Source organism: Camellia sinensis, chromosome 5, assembly GCF_055761805.1.
Source record: "Camellia sinensis isolate YWXY chromosome 5, ASM5576180v1, whole genome shotgun sequence".
NCBI classification, from domain to species: Eukaryota; Viridiplantae; Streptophyta; class Magnoliopsida; order Ericales; family Theaceae; genus Camellia; species Camellia sinensis.
In genome coordinates this window covers 218590783-218611136 of record NC_138965.1, presented here as the reverse complement: position 1 = coordinate 218611136, position 20354 = coordinate 218590783, and the positions used below count along the sequence as shown (strand labels likewise).

At 34.4% G+C, this 20354-nt stretch overlaps 2 protein-coding genes, 1 long non-coding RNA gene and 1 other non-coding gene across 4 annotated transcripts; 2 read left to right on the top strand and 2 right to left on the bottom strand.

Annotated features, from left to right (window-relative positions):
* The first annotated feature begins 40 nt into the window (after window positions 1-40).
* Window positions 41-114, top strand: TRNAV-AAC (transfer RNA valine (anticodon AAC)). Its single transcript has one exon. It is a non-coding gene; the product is annotated as a tRNA-Val (tRNA).
* Window positions 115-151: 37 nt separating this feature from the next.
* LOC114278874 (photosynthetic NDH subunit of lumenal location 5, chloroplastic) lies at window positions 152-4846 on the top strand. Its single transcript, XM_028221037.2, has 7 exons — window positions 152-418; window positions 509-739; window positions 1274-1424; window positions 1535-1623; window positions 3833-3887; window positions 4095-4180; window positions 4487-4846. The coding sequence occupies exons 1-7, from the start codon at window positions 395-397 to the stop codon at window positions 4637-4639; spliced, it is 789 nt and encodes a 262-aa protein (XP_028076838.2). The 5' UTR covers window positions 152-394; the 3' UTR covers window positions 4640-4846.
* A 2071-nt stretch (window positions 4847-6917) lies between these two features.
* On the bottom strand, window positions 6918-8639 carry LOC145791206 (uncharacterized). The gene is made up of 2 exons (XR_014331086.1): window positions 8102-8639; window positions 6918-7477 (listed from the first exon to the last, which is right to left on the bottom strand). It is a non-coding gene; the product is annotated as an uncharacterized LOC145791206 (long non-coding RNA).
* A 1803-nt stretch (window positions 8640-10442) lies between these two features.
* LOC114278876 (glucose-6-phosphate 1-dehydrogenase, chloroplastic) lies at window positions 10443-16654 on the bottom strand. The gene is made up of 10 exons (XM_028221038.2): window positions 16162-16654; window positions 15313-15545; window positions 15072-15166; window positions 14755-14869; window positions 13397-13602; window positions 13153-13302; window positions 12958-13078; window positions 12628-12857; window positions 12329-12529; window positions 10443-11165 (listed from the first exon to the last, which is right to left on the bottom strand). Exons 1-10 carry the CDS (start codon window positions 16355-16357, stop codon window positions 10916-10918), a joined length of 1797 nt encoding a protein of 598 aa, XP_028076839.1. The 5' UTR covers window positions 16358-16654; the 3' UTR covers window positions 10443-10915.
* Between the last annotated feature and the right edge of the window lie 3700 nt (window positions 16655-20354).

Genomic DNA, 20354 nt, shown 5'->3' with positions numbered 1-20354 from the left:
TAATATATTATTGGACTCAAGCAGACATCAACATGGGGCTGGTGTCGTGGTGTAGTTGGTTATCACGTCAGTCTAACACACTGAAGGTCTCCGGTTCAAACCCGGGCGACGCCATTTTTTTAAAAATTCTTTTGCCGAATATTCCCATTCTAGAACGTAATGGACGTGTTTGTCATTTACGAAAATCCCATATCCCATTCCAGTAATTTCATACTCGTCATCTCCGTCAAGCTTACCTTCTCTCTCTGTTTCTCTCTCTACCTCCTCAGCTATCCCCATCCCACCCCATCAACCTACCACCAAAAATCATCTACAACTACCACAAACTCAGACACAGAGAGAGAGAGAGAGAGAGAGAGAGTTCAATAGGCGAAGAATTCAAAGCTCGCTTTCAATGGCTGTTCCATTCACAGCTCTGGTCAGTGAAAGCCCTAATCTCAAACTACTACACATATAGATATTCTCTTTCTGCGTTTCTGATTAATTTTCAACTTTTTCTTCTTCGCAGTCGCATGTTGGGTCGCTTTCTGGTCCACGGAACCTCTCGCAGATTAAGCTTCTCAGCCCCGCTGCATATGCTTCTATCAATAATGTTCGCAAGTCTGCATTGGCCTCAGATGCGTCTTTGTCTTCGAGCTTATTCGCACCGCCTTTGCGTCTCTCTCCTCTCAAATGTTCACCCAATACTTCATCGCACAGGAAAACCGGTATTCTCAGCTCGGTTCGTGCCTCTGCAGAGGTCAGTGTTTTGCTTTGTAACTTCTATTCCATGCGTTTGTTTCTTAAGAAAATGGAACATAAGAAAATTTAGTTTCTTAATGTATGAATTTCCTGTAAAAAGAAAAAAAAAAAAATTTTAAATGAGAAATTGAGCTCAGAAGTCCGAATAGTTGTGTTATTTCATAAATTCAAGCTACTGAACTGAAATATGTTCTTCCTTCTGAGAATTGAGAAATCACTCAGCTTTCTACGTTTTGAGCTTGGTATTGGTAGAGAAGCTTCTTTTATGCATCGTAACATAGACACTTCTGGTAATGGAGCTTGCAAACTTGTGCTACATTCCTCACTGCACCTCTGAAATCAATTTTTGCCATAGGTGTCCCTGCATAGGGGCTTATTCATTGCATTTAAACAATACCTTGGCAAAATTTTGTAATTAATTTTTTTTTGAGAGTATTGTTCCAAAACTGGTACAATTATGTGACTATTAGAAGGCCTAAGGTCTATATGTATGTTCTATGGTGTCTTTTGACATATGCTTATTCGATTCTAGGTAGCCGAATTACAATCAAAAGTGACACAGAAAGTGTATTTTGATGTGAGCATTGGAAATCCAGTAGGGAAGCTTGTTGGCAGGATTGTAATAGGCTTGTATGGAGATGATGTCCCCCAAACTGCAGAGAATTTCCGTGCTCTTTGCACAGGTTGCATACTTTGATCTTATACGATACTGGTTTAGTTTTGTCTGCTTCTCTTTGTTGACTAAAGTGACTAAGCTTTTGATTGTGTTTTGATTCGATAAAAAATTTTTTAGGAGAGAAGGGCTTTGGCTACAAAGGTTCTGCATTTCATCGCGTCATCAAGGATTTCATGATTCAAGGAGGAGACTTTGATAAAGGAAATGTAGGTGCTTTTTGTTCTTCTATTCTTTCCGTTTTCCGCACTCACAATTTGATATAACTTTTTTAATTATATACGTCCACCTACCTGCTTTATCTGTCAAAGTTTAAAGGCACATAGTTCCTTTTAAATATTGGCATCAAGACATGTGTTCTGTATGCCATTACAAGAACGCATGTTGTTTTGATTATCTGGTAATTGTTGAAGGTGCATCTCTTTTTTTTTTTAAACATACCGACATTAGATCTGACTACAAACCTTTGTCGTTTTTGCTATCTTGTTCTCTCCCATATACAACCTCAGTACAGTGCTTCTCTTATGATTTGGTAGTTCTTTTTGCCATGTCTGTTCACATGACACTTCATTATTTTGAACACCACTTTATACAAAATGAATTCATAACCTTCTTTCAACTTAAATCCTATTAGTTACTGGGTTGCAGATGTTTCGAGACTCAACTTCTTTCCTCCGCATTCGACATTCCAATCCTTAGGTCTAGAAATTCTTCTTTGATAAAGGAGTGCCATGTTCCCTCTTTAATACAATGTTTTCTGTTTATTAAAGGAAAAAATCCATTGTCATTTTGTTTTGCGCAAATTGAGATGCAATAGAGAGCCCTTAATAGAACATGATTACCCAGAAGAAGATGAGCTGGCAATATTATGTTTACTTAAAAGAAGGAAAAGAGAAAAAAGAAAAGCATACCTAGAAGTGATCACTAGGTGTCCTTAATGTTTTCCAGAATTGGTGAGTTTTTTTGTTACCCAAAAGAAAGAAGCATCAAGCATCCCCAGAAATCATCACTAGGTGTGCTAATTGTTTGGAGGAGGGTGGTGGTTGGGAAGTTTGGTGTGGGGCAGGGAGGGTGGTGTTCAGGTAGGGTGGGGCAATCGCATGGCCATGGTCTTTGAAAAGGGATTTGGTTGGGGTGGGAGGAGTTTTTGGAAGAGGGTTCTGTTGAAGGTAGGGATGGGGGATAAAATTCGGTTTTGGCGGGATATGTGGTGTGGGGCCGTTCCATTAGAAGTGCAGTTCCCTTTGATTTATGGTCTTACTGTTGATAGTGAGGTAACGGTGGGTGATGTAAGGTGTGGGCATGGGGATTTGATTGTTTGGAATGTGCACTTGCACCGTGATGTTCAGGATTGGGAGCAAGATCAGCTGATGGAGTTGTTGGGTTTTTTATATGAGTTGGGAGTTGGGAGGGATGGGCAGGATTCTTTGGTTTGGAATTGTCCTGGGGCTAAGGGGAAGTTTTTTGTTTCCTTGTATTATGCAGTGCTAGCTCATGCGGAGGCTGTTGTTTTTCCGTGGAAATGTGTCTGGGTGTTAGGTTCACCATCGAAGGTGGCCTTTTTTGTGTGGACGGCCATGTTGGGGCATATCTTGACATTGGAGAACATAATCCGCCGTGGCCATATATTGGTCAACTGGTGTTGCATGTGTTGTGGTGATGCGGAATCGGTGGCCCATTTGCTACTTCATTGTCCAGTTACTTATCACCTTTGGATGCTTGTTGTCGCGACTTTTGGATTGGCTTGGGTGCAGCCGGTTTCAGTTACGGCAGTTTTGTAGAGTTGGATGGGGGGTCGAGTTGGTAGGCGGCGTCGGAAAGTGTGGTTGCTTGCTTCTCATTGTCTTGTCTGGTTGGTTTGGTTGGAGCATAATAGGTGTGTTTCCAGGGAGTGTCTCATTCGGTTCCTTGGTTGGAACGACGGTTGCTCACGGTTTTGCATAGTTGGGTGACCGGTTCGGTTAATCTTTGATGTTTTGGCCTTTGTAGATTTCGTGGAGGATTTGACTTGTTAATATGTTGAGCCTATGTGGCTTCTAGTTTGTATTCTTTGCATCATCTTGATACTTTTTTAATAAAGTTTGGTTATTTATCAAAAAAAAAAAAAATGCTGGATCAGTTGATTCTGATAGACATGCTGTGTTCCATTCTAATGTCTTTATTTAATACTTCTATGTTGTATTGTGCTTTGTGCTCGTTATAAGGTGGGTCAAATTGACGTTTGGCTTTCCTTAAGGATGCCTTTTATCTTGTTTTGTCACTCTGCTGTTTGTTCTTGTGAAATCCATGGTGTCCTATGATATCCTGACAAGCCGTGGCTTTTCATATTTTAACAAATACATTTCTGGTTAGTAGCATATCTTTTCGAAGACTTTGTGATCTGTTGAGTAATCCTCCATTCATGGATCTCTGTTGCAGGGAACTGGCGGTAAAAGTATATATGGTCGTACATTTAAAGATGAGAATTTCAAGTGTAAGCTAATCCTCTCTACTTATGTCAGACTAAATGGACAATAGATCCGGTGGTTCAATATACCCATCTATGATATTCCTCAAAACAGCAAAAAAAGAAGAAATAAGACTTTGAGGACGGTTATCTTGACATTTTAACCTTATTTCTTCCTAAGCCAAAGATTGTCTTCTATTTCCACGCAAAATATGAAGTATTGAATCTTTGCAGTGACTCATGTTGGACCTGGAGTTGTTAGCATGGCAAATGCAGGCCCAAATACCAATGGGAGCCAATTCTTTATATGCACCGTCAAGGTACTTGGCAAAAAATTGTTATATTACTATTGGATTATTGTTCACTTTCTTGATCAGTAGACTACCAATTGCCACCATAACCAACCTCTTCAAATCAAAGTGCTCTTGATTTTCAATTAAATAATGGAGACAAAGCGTAATGCATCCAAATATTCTAGGTCTACTTGAGCAAGTAAAATCTTCGTAGGGAGTTCATGGTTTATTTTTTTTATTATTTATTTTTTATTTTTTTTTTTTGGGGGGGGGGGGGGGGGGGACTCAAAACTGTTTGACTTGACGTGTGCTTGATGTTTGGGTGAATGACAGACACCCTGGCTGGATCAAAGGCATGTAGTGTTTGCACAAGTTTTGGAGGGCATGGACATTGTCAAGCTGATCGAGTCACAAGAGACTGACAGAGGTGATCGTCCCAGGAAGAAGGTGGTCATCAGTGAATGTGGTGAGCTTCCAATGGTCTGAGGTGAAATTTCACTAGGTCCCAATTTTCATGATTTTCGTTCTACTTTGTGGGGTCAGTCTTCCCAATTTAGAGGGCTTGTTAACTGAGGCTTTATTGAACTCCAAGTTTCTTGATTGATTTTTGAGGTTAGAGAAATTGAAAAGTTCTGACCATGGTGGTGTTAAAGAATTCTATACCAGTGGATAAGAGAATTTATTTTTGGATAATTCCATTCTCTTTCTTTTAATATGCTGTGAAAGCGATAAAGTGGAGCTGAGTAGTGCAATGATTTGAGTTTGGCTTGAATATACAATTCAACGAACTCAAACTCTGGATTGTCAAATTTTACAAACCTGTGCTCAGCTCAAAGTTTGAATTGGAATCGCAACCAACATTATATATTACAATACGTTTTACATAATTTTATACATATCATAATAATCTAGTCAAAACTTTTACCAATCTGAACTTATTTTAACTTGAGCTTGGATCGTTTATTAATCGGGCTCAAATTTAGACTCAAGCTTGGCTTGAATACACAATTGAACAAGTACCAAGCCAAGCAGTTCATGCATAGCTTTGTTCGTTTACAACTTATTTTAAAATTCAAACTCCTCTTGTTCTTGCATTTCCTGCCCCAAAGTTTACAAATTTGCTTTGAATAATCGGAGCAGAGAACTTAAACACCAAGATTCGCAAGGACCAACAACTATTATGAAAGCTAGGTTACATGAAACTTTACATTCTATGAATTACATTAAATAACATGATAGAATATTAAATAATGATATATATTTGTTCTCTTACAAGATAACAAAAATGAACACTACGTTTGGAACTAGTCAAACCTACATTAGCAGCTCAAAGTTTTTTGAGACCTTAGGTACATGTTGACATTAAGTCTAATTTCGTGGTGTCTCTAATGTATCGGGGTCTTAGTAAACACCAATAAACCTAGTCTGTCTTGAATTTTTTACACGTAAAACACCAAAAGTAGCATATTGACGTGTATTCTAAATTATATAAGTAATTTTTAATGGTATACATGCAAGTAAAACTTTGCGTGGATATTAGTTTACCATCTTGTATGTAACGGTGTATTGGTAAAATGAGTCTTACAACTGTCGTGTTACAAATACAATGTTGAAACATAAGATAATAAACAGAATATAATAAAAATGTGAAAATTAATTACAGCGTAGAAGCTCATTCTTGGAGGGTGTAACAGTGCACTAGCTGATGAATTGCCCTGTGTCTTTCTAAGGTGAGGAATAGCGAAGTATGTTGGATATATTGCCCCCCAAAACTACACTTCCTGTAGCCTCAAAATATGAAAGGCATTTTAGCTCTCAAGAGTGAGAAATTCAATGGGAAGAAAAAAATTAACAATCTTGTTGTTTGGTTTTGTTTTTAGAAATTGTTTCTTAAAAATATTAAAAATTACTAAATAAAAAAAAAATTCAAGAAACACTATTGATTGATAGTAGATAATTATTTGGGCTATGACTCCGTCTTCTTAAGAGGTGTGAGTCTTATTCACTCTGTTTGGTTTCAGTTTCAGTTTTCAGAATTCACTTTTCAAAAAATTCTATTTTTTCGTTTTTCGTATTTTTTTTTTGTTTTCATTGATTTTTTTTAATATTTTAAGCAAATTTCTTTTAAAATTTTTTTAGACACACTTAACATAAATACACTTAAAAAGTATAATATTTGTGAAAAAAATCTTTAAAAAATTCACAAAATACCAAAAATATAAGAAAAAAAATGAAAATTTAGTATATTTTTCATATTTTTGTGTATTTATTAATTTTTGAAAATATTTTACTATTTAGATACATCTAAGTAATGTGCATTTAAAAAGTAAAAAGAATTACTTAGAATTTTAAAAATATTTACTAAAAACAAAAGACACAATCTCCAGAAAATTAAAACTAAACACATTGATTAGTTTTTGAGAATTTCCTAATAACAGTGTATTTGTCTAATTGAAATGAGTTATGTACTTATATGGTAAAAAGAAAAAAGAAAAGAAAAAGGAATATTGTTAGAAATGACAAACATAATTGGTTGGGATACAACCACTTGATCTTCTTGAAAGACTGGGTAATTTTTACCATACGAAGAATTCTACAGGATAGTTTTTCACTCTACCAACGTTTAGGAGAAAGACACCAAAAAAACAATAAATGAAACCATAGACCTCTCTTTTCATTAGCTCTCTCTAAGTTGATTCTACCAACTTAAGCATGGGAAGATATTTAATAAGTACCAAGCTAATGTTTACATGAGACTCACGGCTTTCCTGGTAAGTTTATTTATTTATTTATTTTTGATTCATGAGAAAATATAAAAGAGTTTACAAGATAACCATGGGATAGATTAATCCCTTCTAGAATTGACATTCACCACGTCAGCAATTAACAAGGAAAACATAAAACTAGATGGGTCTTTTAAAAACACTAAGTATTCCTGCTGATTGACTCTTAAGTTGGCCAAGGCATTAGCACATTGATTTGCCTCCCTAGGTATGGCTTGAATTAAGCAGCTGCATCTTCTTAGGAGAAAGTTTGCATCCTCAATGACTGCTTTGTAGGGTGAGTTCCCTGCAGCTCCATCTCGTACCAGCTCCATTGTTGTTTGTGAATCTGTCTCTATCTCAATGTTTGATAATCCCTTTTGCATGATGATGGTCAACCCTTTGTAGATTTCCCAGAGCTCAACTTCTAGGCTTGTGCAATTGCCTAAATAACCATGGTAACTCCATACCCATGTTCTCACTTTATCTCTGATCAGCCCTCCATAACCTGATTGCCTTGGATCTCCCTTGGAGCTTCCATCTGTGTTCAGTTTAAGCTTACCTACAAAAGGACAAGACCATCTAGTTAGTTTAGGTTCTGAAAAATTTGGATGCAACATATTCAGAAAGGCTTCCTGAATGTCCATAGCTTATTTAAGAATGGAGTTAAACACTGATGTGGGGGGGGGGGGGGGGTTGGTTTTGGTTCTCAAATGCTTCTTTGTTTCTATCCTTCCATACAATCCAGAGAGCTGTAACAAAGACCACGGGCCATTGAGTGTTATTGACTTCGACCTTACTTCTCATATTTGTTTTGATCCACTCCTGTAATGGTAAAGTGTTGTTGTTTTGCCACCAGACATAATTCCTGAGATTCAGCCAAACTACTTTAGCTTTGGGCCAGCGTTTAAGGAGGTGATGTATGTCTTCTCTGGTTGTTTTGCATCTGGGGCAAATATTAGTCTCAAACATATTCCTAACCAGTCTCATGTGATTAATTAGCAACCTTTCATACATAATTAACCAGAGAAAACTTTTGAATTTCTGGAGAATTTTAATTTTCCAAAGCCACTGCCAGTCGCCACCAGTATTCTCATGCTCTAATGTAGCTTGGTATGCTGCTGAAGTAGAATAATCACCACTAGTAGATCCTTTCCAATGAGGAGAATTAGTAAAAGTCACATACCTGGGTTTATAGATACTGAGGATTGCTTGACCAATAAGGTCTTGAATAGGAGTTAAATCCCAATTACCATCATCATCAATTATGGAACTGACTTTAGTTGTGTTGTCAATAGGAGGCCCTTGGTTTGTGTAACAAAGTGGTTGGGAAGCACACCACCAATCAGTCCATAAGGAGATATCTTCACTTGTGCCAACAGTCCATTTTATATTTTTTTCCAGAATTTCTCCATTTCTTATTATACTTTTCCAAGAGTGGGAAACTATTCTATTGCTAGGCCAATTAGAAATAGAGTGATTTTGGGCCTCGTTTGGGAAATAATAGTTTTAACTTAAAAGCTAAAAAGTTACTAAAAAAATTAAAAATCCTATAACTTATACCAAAAAGTCAAATATTCTATTTTCTTTTTATTTTTTGCACATCTTTTTGTAAAAAATTAAAAAATTATTCTAAACATACAAAAAAATTTTTTACCTCATATTTTAGTTAAAAAGTCAAAAAATTACCAAAATAATCCTTTCTCAAACGAGGCTAATTTGACACCAAAGCTCGTTAGATTTGCTAGCTATCTTTCACCCCAACTTAGAAATAAGGGTACAATTTTGTTCCCGAGCTTTCCTTATGCCTAGTCCACCCTGTTTTTTGGATTTACAGACTTGTTGTCAATTCACAAGGTGCACTCTTTTCCTGGACTAAGAACTACCCTAGAGGAAATTTCTGTTAATCCTATCAATATTATCACAAACACTTCTAGGTATTTCCATGGTTTGCATAAGGTAGTTAGAGATTGCAGAAGTGACAGATTTTACCAGGATAAGAAGCTCTCCCCCTCAATTACAATTATGGTACGTCTCTTATCAATGATTTGGGTAAGTACTTGGGTATCCCTCTTCTTCATAGTAGGATCACTAAGAACCATATGAAAGACATTGTTGATAAAATGGCTAGAAGACTTTCAAGTCATGACCATACAAATCTGATCAATTTTCATTTTACATATTTTTAAAAATTTGAAAGTTAAAAAACATCATTTCTAATATTTATTTTCACCACATTAATTTTTATTATTAAAAAAAACAATTTTTTTTTTTTTTTTTGTAAATGGTTTTTTTTTAATATATATTTTTAATATTGAAGGATTCACCATGAGAAGCATAAATTTTGTAACATCGGTCACATCATCAATTGGGCAGATACTGTCGATTTCCGCATTAATCACCAATACTGTATTTGATTGGAGAATTTAAGGAGGGATTTAAAAAGGAAAATAGAAAAGATAGGTGAAATGTGAATAAAACATACTTATATTTCACCCAGTTTCACACACTTTTTTCTTTTCTCTTTCCAAATTTTTTATCAAATTCTTCAACTAAACACAATCCACTGTCAAATAAAACATGTCACTAGTAAACATCAGTGTTTTGAGTCATTCATTGATTCTATGGATTATGAAAATTTCATCACGTATATTTAAAATCGGAAATGAGCCGTAGCTCGACACCAAGGGCTCGAATTGGCTCGAAAGAGGGAGAGGAGAAAGAGAAGGGAGGGAGAAGAAGAAGGGAGGGAGGAGATCGTCGCGCAGCATCACTGCCGTCGCCTCGCCGATCGTCGCAGTCGCAGCCCCGCCTCCTCCTCCAGCCGATTTTTATGGCCCCCTCCCCTCCTCTCCTTCCTCCTCTTCCTCCTCCTCCTCCTCCTCCTCCTCCCTTCTTCTCTTATTCTCCCTTCTTCTTTTTCTTCTTTGTTCTGCAACAAAAACACGGAAAAAAGAAAGAAAAAAAAAAAAAAAAATCAAAATCGACACCAAAACGACGTCGTTTTGGTGTTGAGCCAAACTCCAGCCACGAGTTTCGAGCAACGTAGCATTACCGATTTAAAATTAGTGTGCTATAATGCATAAGATGCATAATAAATTTGTTTAATTTTTTTGGTTAATTCATTTTGGGTCCTTTTGAGGATCCAATAAATTTCGTTGTCATTAGAACATCTATTTTAAATTGTTTGTCTGACACAAAAATTAATAATTTAAAAATAATTTGTTTGGTTATTTAGTTTTAAAATCAAAATTTTAATTTTTAATTTTAATTTTTTATTATATATATATTTTTTTATATTTGAGTCAATTTTTAATTTTTTTTTAAATACATCTAATTTAAATGTATCTAAAAAATAAAATATTTAAATTTTGAAAAAATCATTAAGTTTTTCATTAAAAAATTAAAATATTTGAGCTTTCAAAAAGTCGTTAAGTTTTTCATTAATTCAAGCTTAAACACTAATACTCGATTCAGTTCAGTTATCTTTTATCCCTTTTCCATCATTATCATGCACAAAAAAAAACTTTAAAAAAACTTTAAGCTGTGTTTGGATCATAAAAGTAAGAGAAAAAAAAAGAAAAAAAATACACAAGGAAAAAAGTGACAAAAATATTACGTAAATTTCAACACTTTTTCCTACTCCTTTTCCCTCCACAAATCCCCACTCACATCCAAGATTCCAAACATAGCCTTTAAGTTGTGTTGATTCTGCTGAAAATTGGGAGAAACCATTCATCTGAATCTGAAATAGATTTGTAATGACAAACTAACCTATCTTCCATCAAACCTGACATAACAAAGAAACAATATCAGGAAAATGGAAAGAACAAATTTAGCACTCATAAATAGCGAAGAACGCCCAAATCTTCCTTCCCTGATTACACGTGTTCACACACTATTGGCTTCTGACCATAGTCTCCCAACGATAAAGTAAGCCCAATAAACTAAATATGATTCATGGAAACATTCCTTCCACTGTTATGCATATACTCTCAAGCTATTGCTTGATACCAAGATCGCCCCATCGAACTTTGTATTTGGCTGCAAGATAGTGAGCTCCAACAGGGCCGCGACTCCCATAAGGGTAATATTCAGGAATAATTTTCTTTTCTTCTAGTTCTTTGAGTACGGGTGTGAAGAGCGACCAAGCAGCATCAAGTTCATCACTTCGAATAAACAGTCTCCTCTCCCCTTCAATGGCATCAAGAAGAAGTCTCTCATATGCATCGGGAATCTCCTTTGAGTATCTAGAAACCACAAACACAAGAAAACATTGATGAAGTGAAGTGTTTCCAATTTTTTCAAAATTCAAACTCTTTTAAACATGCTTAAAACATTTGGTGGGCACCATATAATGGAGGACAACAAAAACTCTCAAAGGATCACAACTAGCGTGATTATCTAACGATACTTTGTGACTTACAATTAGGGCAGCAAATGAAACGAACTGTTCATGAACGACCTCGGTTCGGCTCGGCTCGGCTCGTTAAGGACTCGGCTCGACTCATTTATCTTTATTTAAATTATATAATAAGGCCTCGTTTGGCAAGAGGCTATTTTAGCTAATTAGTCAAAAAGTTACTAAATTAGCCAAAAAGCCAACAACTCATATCAAAAAGTCAAAGATTCTCTTTTCTCTCTACTTTTTGCACATCTTTTCGTAATTAGCCAAAAAGCCATCCCAAACATACAAGTTTTTTTTACCTACCTTTTTAGCCAAATAGCCAAAAAGTTACTAAATTAGCCTGTTCCCAAACGAGGCCTAAATATATTATTTATATATTAAATAATATATAAATATATATAAATAATAATATAAATACATTTTTTTATATATTAAATAATATAAATAATATTAAAAAAAAATGATCGAGCCGAGCTCAAGTTTCATTAATATTAACGAGCCGAGCCAAGCCGAGCTGAGCCCGAGTCCAGTTCTTTATCGAGCCAAACTCGAGCTCAATAAACAAGCTTGATAAGTAAACGAGCCGAGGTCAAGCTCAGAAAAGCTCGGCTCGGCTTGGCTCGGCTCGTTTGCAGCCCTACTTACAATCCTTTTCACATGTAAAACTACATACCAGTCACTGATATGTGTCTCATGATTCACATTCAAAACATTCATCTTTAATGCATGTCAAGGTTTAGGGTACAACAGCTTGACAAAACATCAAGCAAGCTTTTTTTTAACTGTTTTTAATGGCTCATATTTGAAGCTTTTCCCCCTTTAAAGACAACGATTCTAACGTTAGGTAGGTAATTGAATCAGTCAATGAAATGTCTACCAAAAATACTAAGTACCAAGTATATTGTAACACATGCATGAGAAGGTTAGATTGGCAGCAACAATGATTTTTATAACAAGAACAATAAAGGTATATATCAGTATTCTACCAAAATTCTTAGATAGTACCTTGCTGCATAGAGAAGATTTAGGTTGCTACGGTCCAATCTCATACCCAAACCAGGGACCTTATTATTGATCTTCAAGTAGATAGCTTCATCTGGCTGGACACGGATAACAAGCTCATTTGTTGCTTGATCAAGATCTGCACCGAAACTTCGGTTGTATAGATTACCAGGCACATGCCTAAACTGAACTCTTATCTCAGCACTGGGGAAAAAAAAAAGCAATATTACACAAAGTATATATCAAAAGATCAAATGGAGATAAAGCATTGTCAATTCAGATCACTTCTTAGTTTCACAGACCTCTTATTATGTAAAGCTTTCCCGGCTTTCATAAGAAAAGGCACCCCATCCCATCTTGCATTATCAATAAAAAGAGCAGCTGCGGCAAATGTTGGAGTTAGGCTGTCTTGGGGTACGGTCTTGTCATCTGTATAGGCTGCGTAAGATACACCTCCTTTTGTGTGGCTCTTATACTGTCCTACGACCACATCTTCGAGTTGCAAAGGCCTCATTGAACGTAGAACTTTGACCTAACACCCATTCGATCATCAATTTAGTTCCAAAAAAAAAAATTTGGTTTATGTCTCTTAATAATAATTATAAAGTTTTCTATTGGTAGTAAAGGAAAACCTTTTCATTTCTAATATCTTCTGCATCCAAACTGACAGGGGTTTCCATGGCAAAGAGGGCCAGTATCTGAAGCAAATGGTTTTGCATTATGTCTCTTATTATCCCATAATTGTCAAAGTATCTGGAACAACCCATAATTTTAAGTTTAAGATCAGATCTTGACTGATTAAACACCAATTTGAGAAAGAAAAATACCCTCCCCGCCCTTCAGTGCCAAAATCTTCAGAGAATATCAACTGTACACTCCTTATATACTGTCTGGACCACAAGGGCTCGAAAATGAGGTTGGAAAAGCGAAGGACAGATAGATTCTCCACCAGCTCCTTCCCCAAATAGTGGTCTATTCTGTTTAAATTAAAATAAATAAATAAAAACCACAATGATCAGATTATAGCCCATTGCTTCCTAATACGAATCTGACTCAGATAGCAAGAACCACCTGAAAATTTGATCCTCCTCTAAGTATTGCTTGAGAGATTTCGTCAAAGCTGCTGAAGATTCGGAATCCCGACCAAAGGGCTTCTCTACAATGACCCTTGTCCAGCCATCAGCTGATGAGGCAGAGAGGCTTGCACATCGTACTGCATCTACGAATATATTTGGTGGGATTGATAGATAGAAAAGGCGATTCGAAACCCTCCCACCCTGCATAGCAGTTCATCATTGTAAATCTAGATGGAAATAGATACGTTTGAAATTTGGATACATAAAACAAGCAATTTATCCCCATTAGCCTGTCTTTACCTTGCTGTTCACAACACTCGGAAACTGTCCCTAAAACCTTTCTTTCTTTTATTCCCAAACCCTACCTTTGGTCAACACATGTAAACATTACAATTATACACAATTTTTCTAAGCTTTTTGGCCTAAAAAACTGAATTAACATTGAAATAACTCTTTCACCATTGTCCCATATTAGTTTTGGCTCACTACTTGTAGGAAGAGTAGTCCCTTCACTTGTCCTACATCACATAATTTGATTGCCTTTCTTTATAACAACCATCCTACCATAGTGTTAAGTTCTCATGATCAGATCTTATCCTCAAACAATCAACCAACCAACCTGAATGCTGAAATTGATAATTTGGTCAGCTCAAAATAAAAAAAGAAAAAAGTCCAACTAGAAACACTTCCTAGCAATCCCTTCTCCAAATCTCATGAGTCTAAACTTAGACAGGAATATTTATCACCAAATTTCGTGGGTGATATTATTGATTTTGATATGCATAGGTTATGATTGTGTAGTTGTTCAACAAAGAAAAGAATTTGCTATTTTAAGTCGCAAATCAAAAACAAATCATCTTTCTCTAAATTTCTGTCACATTTAGATCATAAGCCCAGGAACTACACATTTCCCATGATTCAGAACATATGTCAACCAAAAACACGGTTATTCTATTGCTTTAGGACTCTCTTGCCAAATGGATAATGCACATGATTATGGTCAAAGACAATAATATTTTTCCATAATCATAACGTAGATCCCATTTTATAACCCTGGCAAGTGGGCATCAATGGTTCAAAACATGGTAAGGTTGCGTACATTTGACCTTCCCCCCCAAACCCCATAGAAGGAGAGCCTTGTGCACTAGGCAGCTCCTTTTACATCCCATTTTAGGATCTCAATGAGATTCAATAATATTCATTTAAAAGAAGCAGATCAAAGAACAACACATCTAAAACATTGTGGACACAATGTGGTCATAAAATTCACTATCCCAAGCTAGTTTAGACTAAAATGTTGAGGAGAAGTTAGTCTCATGGAGCTTAAAAAGGTTTAGACCAACCAAACATTACCTCATGTTCCTTCAGTTTCTTGTCAAGCTCTGCAAAATCATCCTGAGACTCATATTGACCAGAATGGTAGAAGCATCTTTGAAGGAATTGATCCATCTTTTCGCCACAGTTCTCCCTGAAAAACCAAATGAAACCTCATATATTGCTTTTCAAGAAAAAAGAAAAGCTTAATTTGCAAGCTCCAATAAACAATTACACCAACTAAATCCCAAATTGAGAACTATAATCAAATCGTGTAGTCAAGACAAACCATAGCAACATGCTCTAAAGAGACATACAAATCATGCAAAAAAAAGATAGAATAGAACTGGGTTCACCTCTTATCAATCCGGCAAGTAAGGGTCCTGCTAACCATGTTCCTAAGTTCAGCATCGGTCATCTTACTCCGGGCATACCCAAAGATGGTGAAGTGCTGCAACCAAACAAATCCTTCAGTGTTACAAAATTCCATTCTAACATAACATATAAAGGAAACCAATTACTAAGCTGACACAAATCACAGACTAAAACTTCCAAATAGAAAGAAATAATGGATAAATGAAGTAGATTTATACAAACCTCTGGGAGGCAATCCTCATAATAAAGTGCAAAAAGTGCAGGAAATATCTTCTTCTTAGCAAGGTCCCCCGAGGCTCCGACCACAGTAATACTGACAGTGGATTTATCATTGTTGTTATCAAAACCAGCGGCGTCCTTACATTCCTCTGGAGGTGCAACTGACAACAACCCATTTTTCATTTTCTTTAAACGACTTTCATTTTCAATTTGGGCTATTGTTGCGGCTACTACACCTACCAAAAAGGCCATTTACATAAGAATTTTAATTTTAAAAATAAAAAAACTTGAATACCAAAATATAACCCATCAAATCAATATCATCCCAAAGATAAGAACTAAAAAACACAAGCCCAGTAGTAGTTTTAACTTCAAGCAAAGCATACAATCAGATTGAACAGCAGGAAAAAAAAGCAAATAGGCAACTAAATAAGCTCAAGTGTTAGAACCATCCATCTGGCTGTGGATAAAATTGAGGAAAGCAAAAGGATGAACTTGTCAACAAACATCTATTTGTTGAGTTAAATTGATAGCAATTAGGATGTTAACTTAGCCAAATATTCGAATTGGTCCAATTGGGTGGAAAAAGGTTCCATTTTTTATTTCAAAAAGTAATGGTTAATCAAATATTTAAGTTGAAAATTCCTTTCCTCTAGTTTCAAGGCAATCGCAAGAAACGGAGAAAATTAATTAAATTTACAACTCTCTCAATACATAGAATAGAAGTACACCCTCTCGCACAACTACTTAGCAGACTCATTTAATCGACAGACAAACATGAACATCAATCGAATTTACACCATCGTGGATTCATTAATAAAATTTGAGGAATTAAAAGCGAAATGAGCTAACCATCTTGCATGCAGACCACATTGGACCACGATTTTCGGTTCGATTGCACAGAAACGTTTCTGGGTAGGAATCGCTTTGGGAAAATCGAAGAAACGGATATTCGTCTATACCCATGATTGGAAGAAGAAGTCGGATAAGCTGATGATGATGAAGAACAATACGAACGACAATGCGTGGATGAAGAAAGAGTCGACATCTCCCTCTATATATATAGTTGTCTCTGTATGTAATTGAATCTATCGAAGAGAAAGAGAGGTCTTTTTTGAACAAAGATGAGCCGAATGGAAGGGTTTTACAGAGTCGAGAAATGAGGGGGGGGGGGTGGGGGAGGAGTCAAGAGAACTTCGAATACATCGAGAGGTAGAAGACCCTTGAGATCTCCGAAAGGCTGGTTTTGCTTCGCTAATTTGCCAACACAACAGAGAGAGAGAGAGAGAGAACAAAATTAGGTTTAATCGAGGAAAAATTATTGGTTGCCACCACCACGTAACATGTGCTAAATTATAAATTATTATGGAAAATGTTAGAATTCTCAAATTTTCTACCAAATAAATGACCAAATATTTCACATGGTGTAGGGCCCACAAAATTGCGGACCCCACACCCATAGATATTTTGTCATTTGTTTGGTAGAAAATTTGATATCCCTAGCATTACCCAATTATTATTTCATTTTATATTTTTGAAGGAAAATGTTTGGCCCCTTCGGATGGCCTTGCACTTTTAAAATGATTCTTACTCTCTATTTATGTTTGAATACTATTTATATATGTATGGAGTTTATATTACAAATAATTTAGAATTATGAAAGTTTTATAAAGGTAAAAGTCTCGATCATTGTTTGTTTTTGAATAATTTAATATAAAATTATAAATTTTATCTCTTTTATTAATCACAATATACGTAAGGCGTAATATTGTATTGAACCAACTAGACTTCTCATAAATCAATGAGATGTAAGATAATAATATTACGAACCCACCTTTATTAATCTAAAATTTATTTAAAAAGAAAAATTAATGATTCAAATTTATTTTAGCCATAAATTTTGTATTTTATCAACTTAATATCTATCATATAAATATATTCAAAATAAATTATAGATTGATAAATTGATATTTTTATTAAGAAAGCAATTTATTGTTTGGATTTTGCTCCAATAAAATAAAAATAAAAATTTGTAAGAAAAATGCTCCGGACCCCACTAGGGGTGACCCCCAAGACCCCAATGGAGTGTGATTAGACTTCGTTTGGAAAATTGGTTGATTTTTTGAACTTTTTGATTATTTTAGCTTAGGCTAAAAAGCTTGGTTTGAGAAGAATTTTTTGACTTTTTTGATTTTTTTGTGAGAGAAAAGTGTAATAATTATGGATTGGATGTGATGTTTTGTTTGTTGTGGTTAAAATAGTCTATTTTATCTTTTGTGGCTAAAATAGTAAAAAATGCCCATAAATCAACTTGCCAAACAGAGGCTTAGTCAGAATTTTTTTTTTCTTTTTTCAATCACTAAGAGCATCTCCAACGGTGAACTTTTTTTTTCACCAAATTTGAGTAAAAAATGACTCATTTTCTGAATTTGATATCAATTGCTCCAACAGTGCATCAAAATTCTGTGGGTCAACCGATTGGTCAACCGATGGGTCGACTGGTAAAACTAATTTTTTTTAAATTTTTTTTTTACCTTTTTGAACTGTTTGAACCTACCTATTTGAATTGTTTGAACCAGTTTGCAGGCCAATGTTTGTATGCACTGGTCGACCGGTTGGTCAACCGGATGGCCGACCAAGGGGTCGACCAGGTGGTCATCCAGGTGGTCGACCACCATGTGTAAAATTCTTAAGCTTTTCTACTTTAACGGTCAGGAACAGTAATTTGGTAAAATCAATACCTTGTTCTCAATTTGATGATTTTTTTTGTTAAATTCTCATTTTGATATCAATTTGGTGAAACGATTGGAACATCAAAAAATACTTTTTTCACCAAAATTTGAATCTGATGTCAAATTTAATTCACTGTTAGAGATGATCTAACTCCACGTGTGTATGAGGTACTGGAGTAAGAGTTTCTATGATGTTTGTTTTGTAATATGGGAGCAATGCTATAGACCACTAATTTACCATCACTAATACCACCACTAGTGAGGTGACAATTGAAAAGGTCTAAAACATTTTTGGTAATATGGTGTCGTGATTCGCGTTAGCTTTGGAGTCAACTTGATTCCTCTTTCTTGATGGGATGATTTGCTACAGGACCAAGTTTGGCCGTTCGTTTGTTTGTTCGTTCGTTTTAACAATTGAGGGTCTGTTTGGCTGCCGGGAAATTACTTTCCAGTTACGGACTCGAATTTCTAGAACCAATTTGAGAGTTAAAATCCATTTTTTGGTCTGGACAAGTAATTGTTGAAATATACAAGAGGAAATTATTATGAAGTGGTAATTTTAAAAATTTATTACATATTCATAAAAAAAATTTATAATTATTAATATTTATAAAATTTACAATTTATTTGTGATTATTTTTTAAACTTTTATTGAAGTGAAATTTTCTCAAGATATATATCGACAATTTGATTGGATTAGGGCTAGTGTTCTTAATCAAAAAATTTATTAAATATTTTTAGAATAATATTTCATATTATTTATGAATTAACACTTTTTTATGTTGTTTTAAATGGATGACTATTTTTTCAATCACCAAACATTTTAATGCTTGAAAATCATAAATATACATTATTAAAAACTAGTATTGTATGGACATTTTGAAAAACTTTAAAATATGACATGTCAATATAATCAGGGGTCTTCACATACATAATAGTATAGTATAGATAAAAAATAATAATAATAAATAAATAAAAACTAACATTTTTCAATGATATATTTGTAGTGCATAAGCAATATGCTTTGATATGTAAGTAATATACACATATTAGATGACAACTATATTTTGTGAAAAATGAATTTTTTTAGGAAAATTACAATTAAGTGGATCTTTTAAAAAATAATTTTCAAAATCATGAGAAAATTTATGATTTTAATTATTAATATTTATAAAATTTGTCACTGAATTGTAATTATTATTATTTTTTTAATAAATATCACTTATTTGATAATCTCCCCCCCCCCCCTTCAGTTTTTACTACTATTATGTATTTATGATTTTCATTTTTTATCATTGGTTGAGATGAAGAGAAATGAAAGTTATTATTTTTTAATTGCAGAAATTAAAATGACACGAATTAAATATTAGAAACAAAAATAGCATATATCTCTTCACCGAAACCTCTACCAACCCACTTGTTAAAAAGCAAAAAAGCAAAAATCCAAAATAGAACAAAACAAAAAGCTGTGGTAAACCTAGGATGGGCTTCCTATGGCCCATTTCCAAAGCCTGGGCCAGGCCGGAAACAAATAAATCCAACGAATAGAAGGGCCACTTTATGCTTCTTGGTTGTGGAAAGAGAAATGGCATATACCCCATTTAAAATGCTAGCAAATTTTAGGATATTATCGAAATGCAAAAAGTGTGAGAGCGCTGATTTCGGAATATAGGTAGGTAATAATTTATAATATGATATTTTTTTGTGTTAAAATATTAATTTTTTATTTTATTTTTTGTTGTCTCAAAATACTAGTTTCTTTTCAAAAGTCAAGTACAAAAATAATATAAATTTCTTTTTTTATCTTTTTTTTAAAAAAATTCATTAACAACATAAAAAGTATAATTATGACATTGATATTTTCTAAAAAATATATTATCAAAGGATAATTTTGAAAAATCAAATTTTTTAAAGTGTAATAATTGTACTACCAAAAAAGTTAGATTCTTCAAAAGGAAATATTATTTTGGAACGCAGAGAGTAATTGGTAAAAAAATAAATAGATAAAATATTGTATTAAATAATTAAAAAATATAAAAAAATATAATAAATTATAATTAATTACAAAGTATACCTGATGTTACAAAAATATTTTATAATTTTCCGTGTGTGAGTGAGTTTTTAAATCATCTCACATTTTTAGTTGTTAAGTCCTAATAATGACCAATTAACTTCATTTCGTAGATTCAATTCCTCTCTCAATAATAATAACAATCAACATTGGCTTTTATTTATTTATTTTATTTTTTAAGTAGAATATCAGTTGACAACTTGATATAAAAGCTCTTTGACAATGACTTCACATAAATAAAA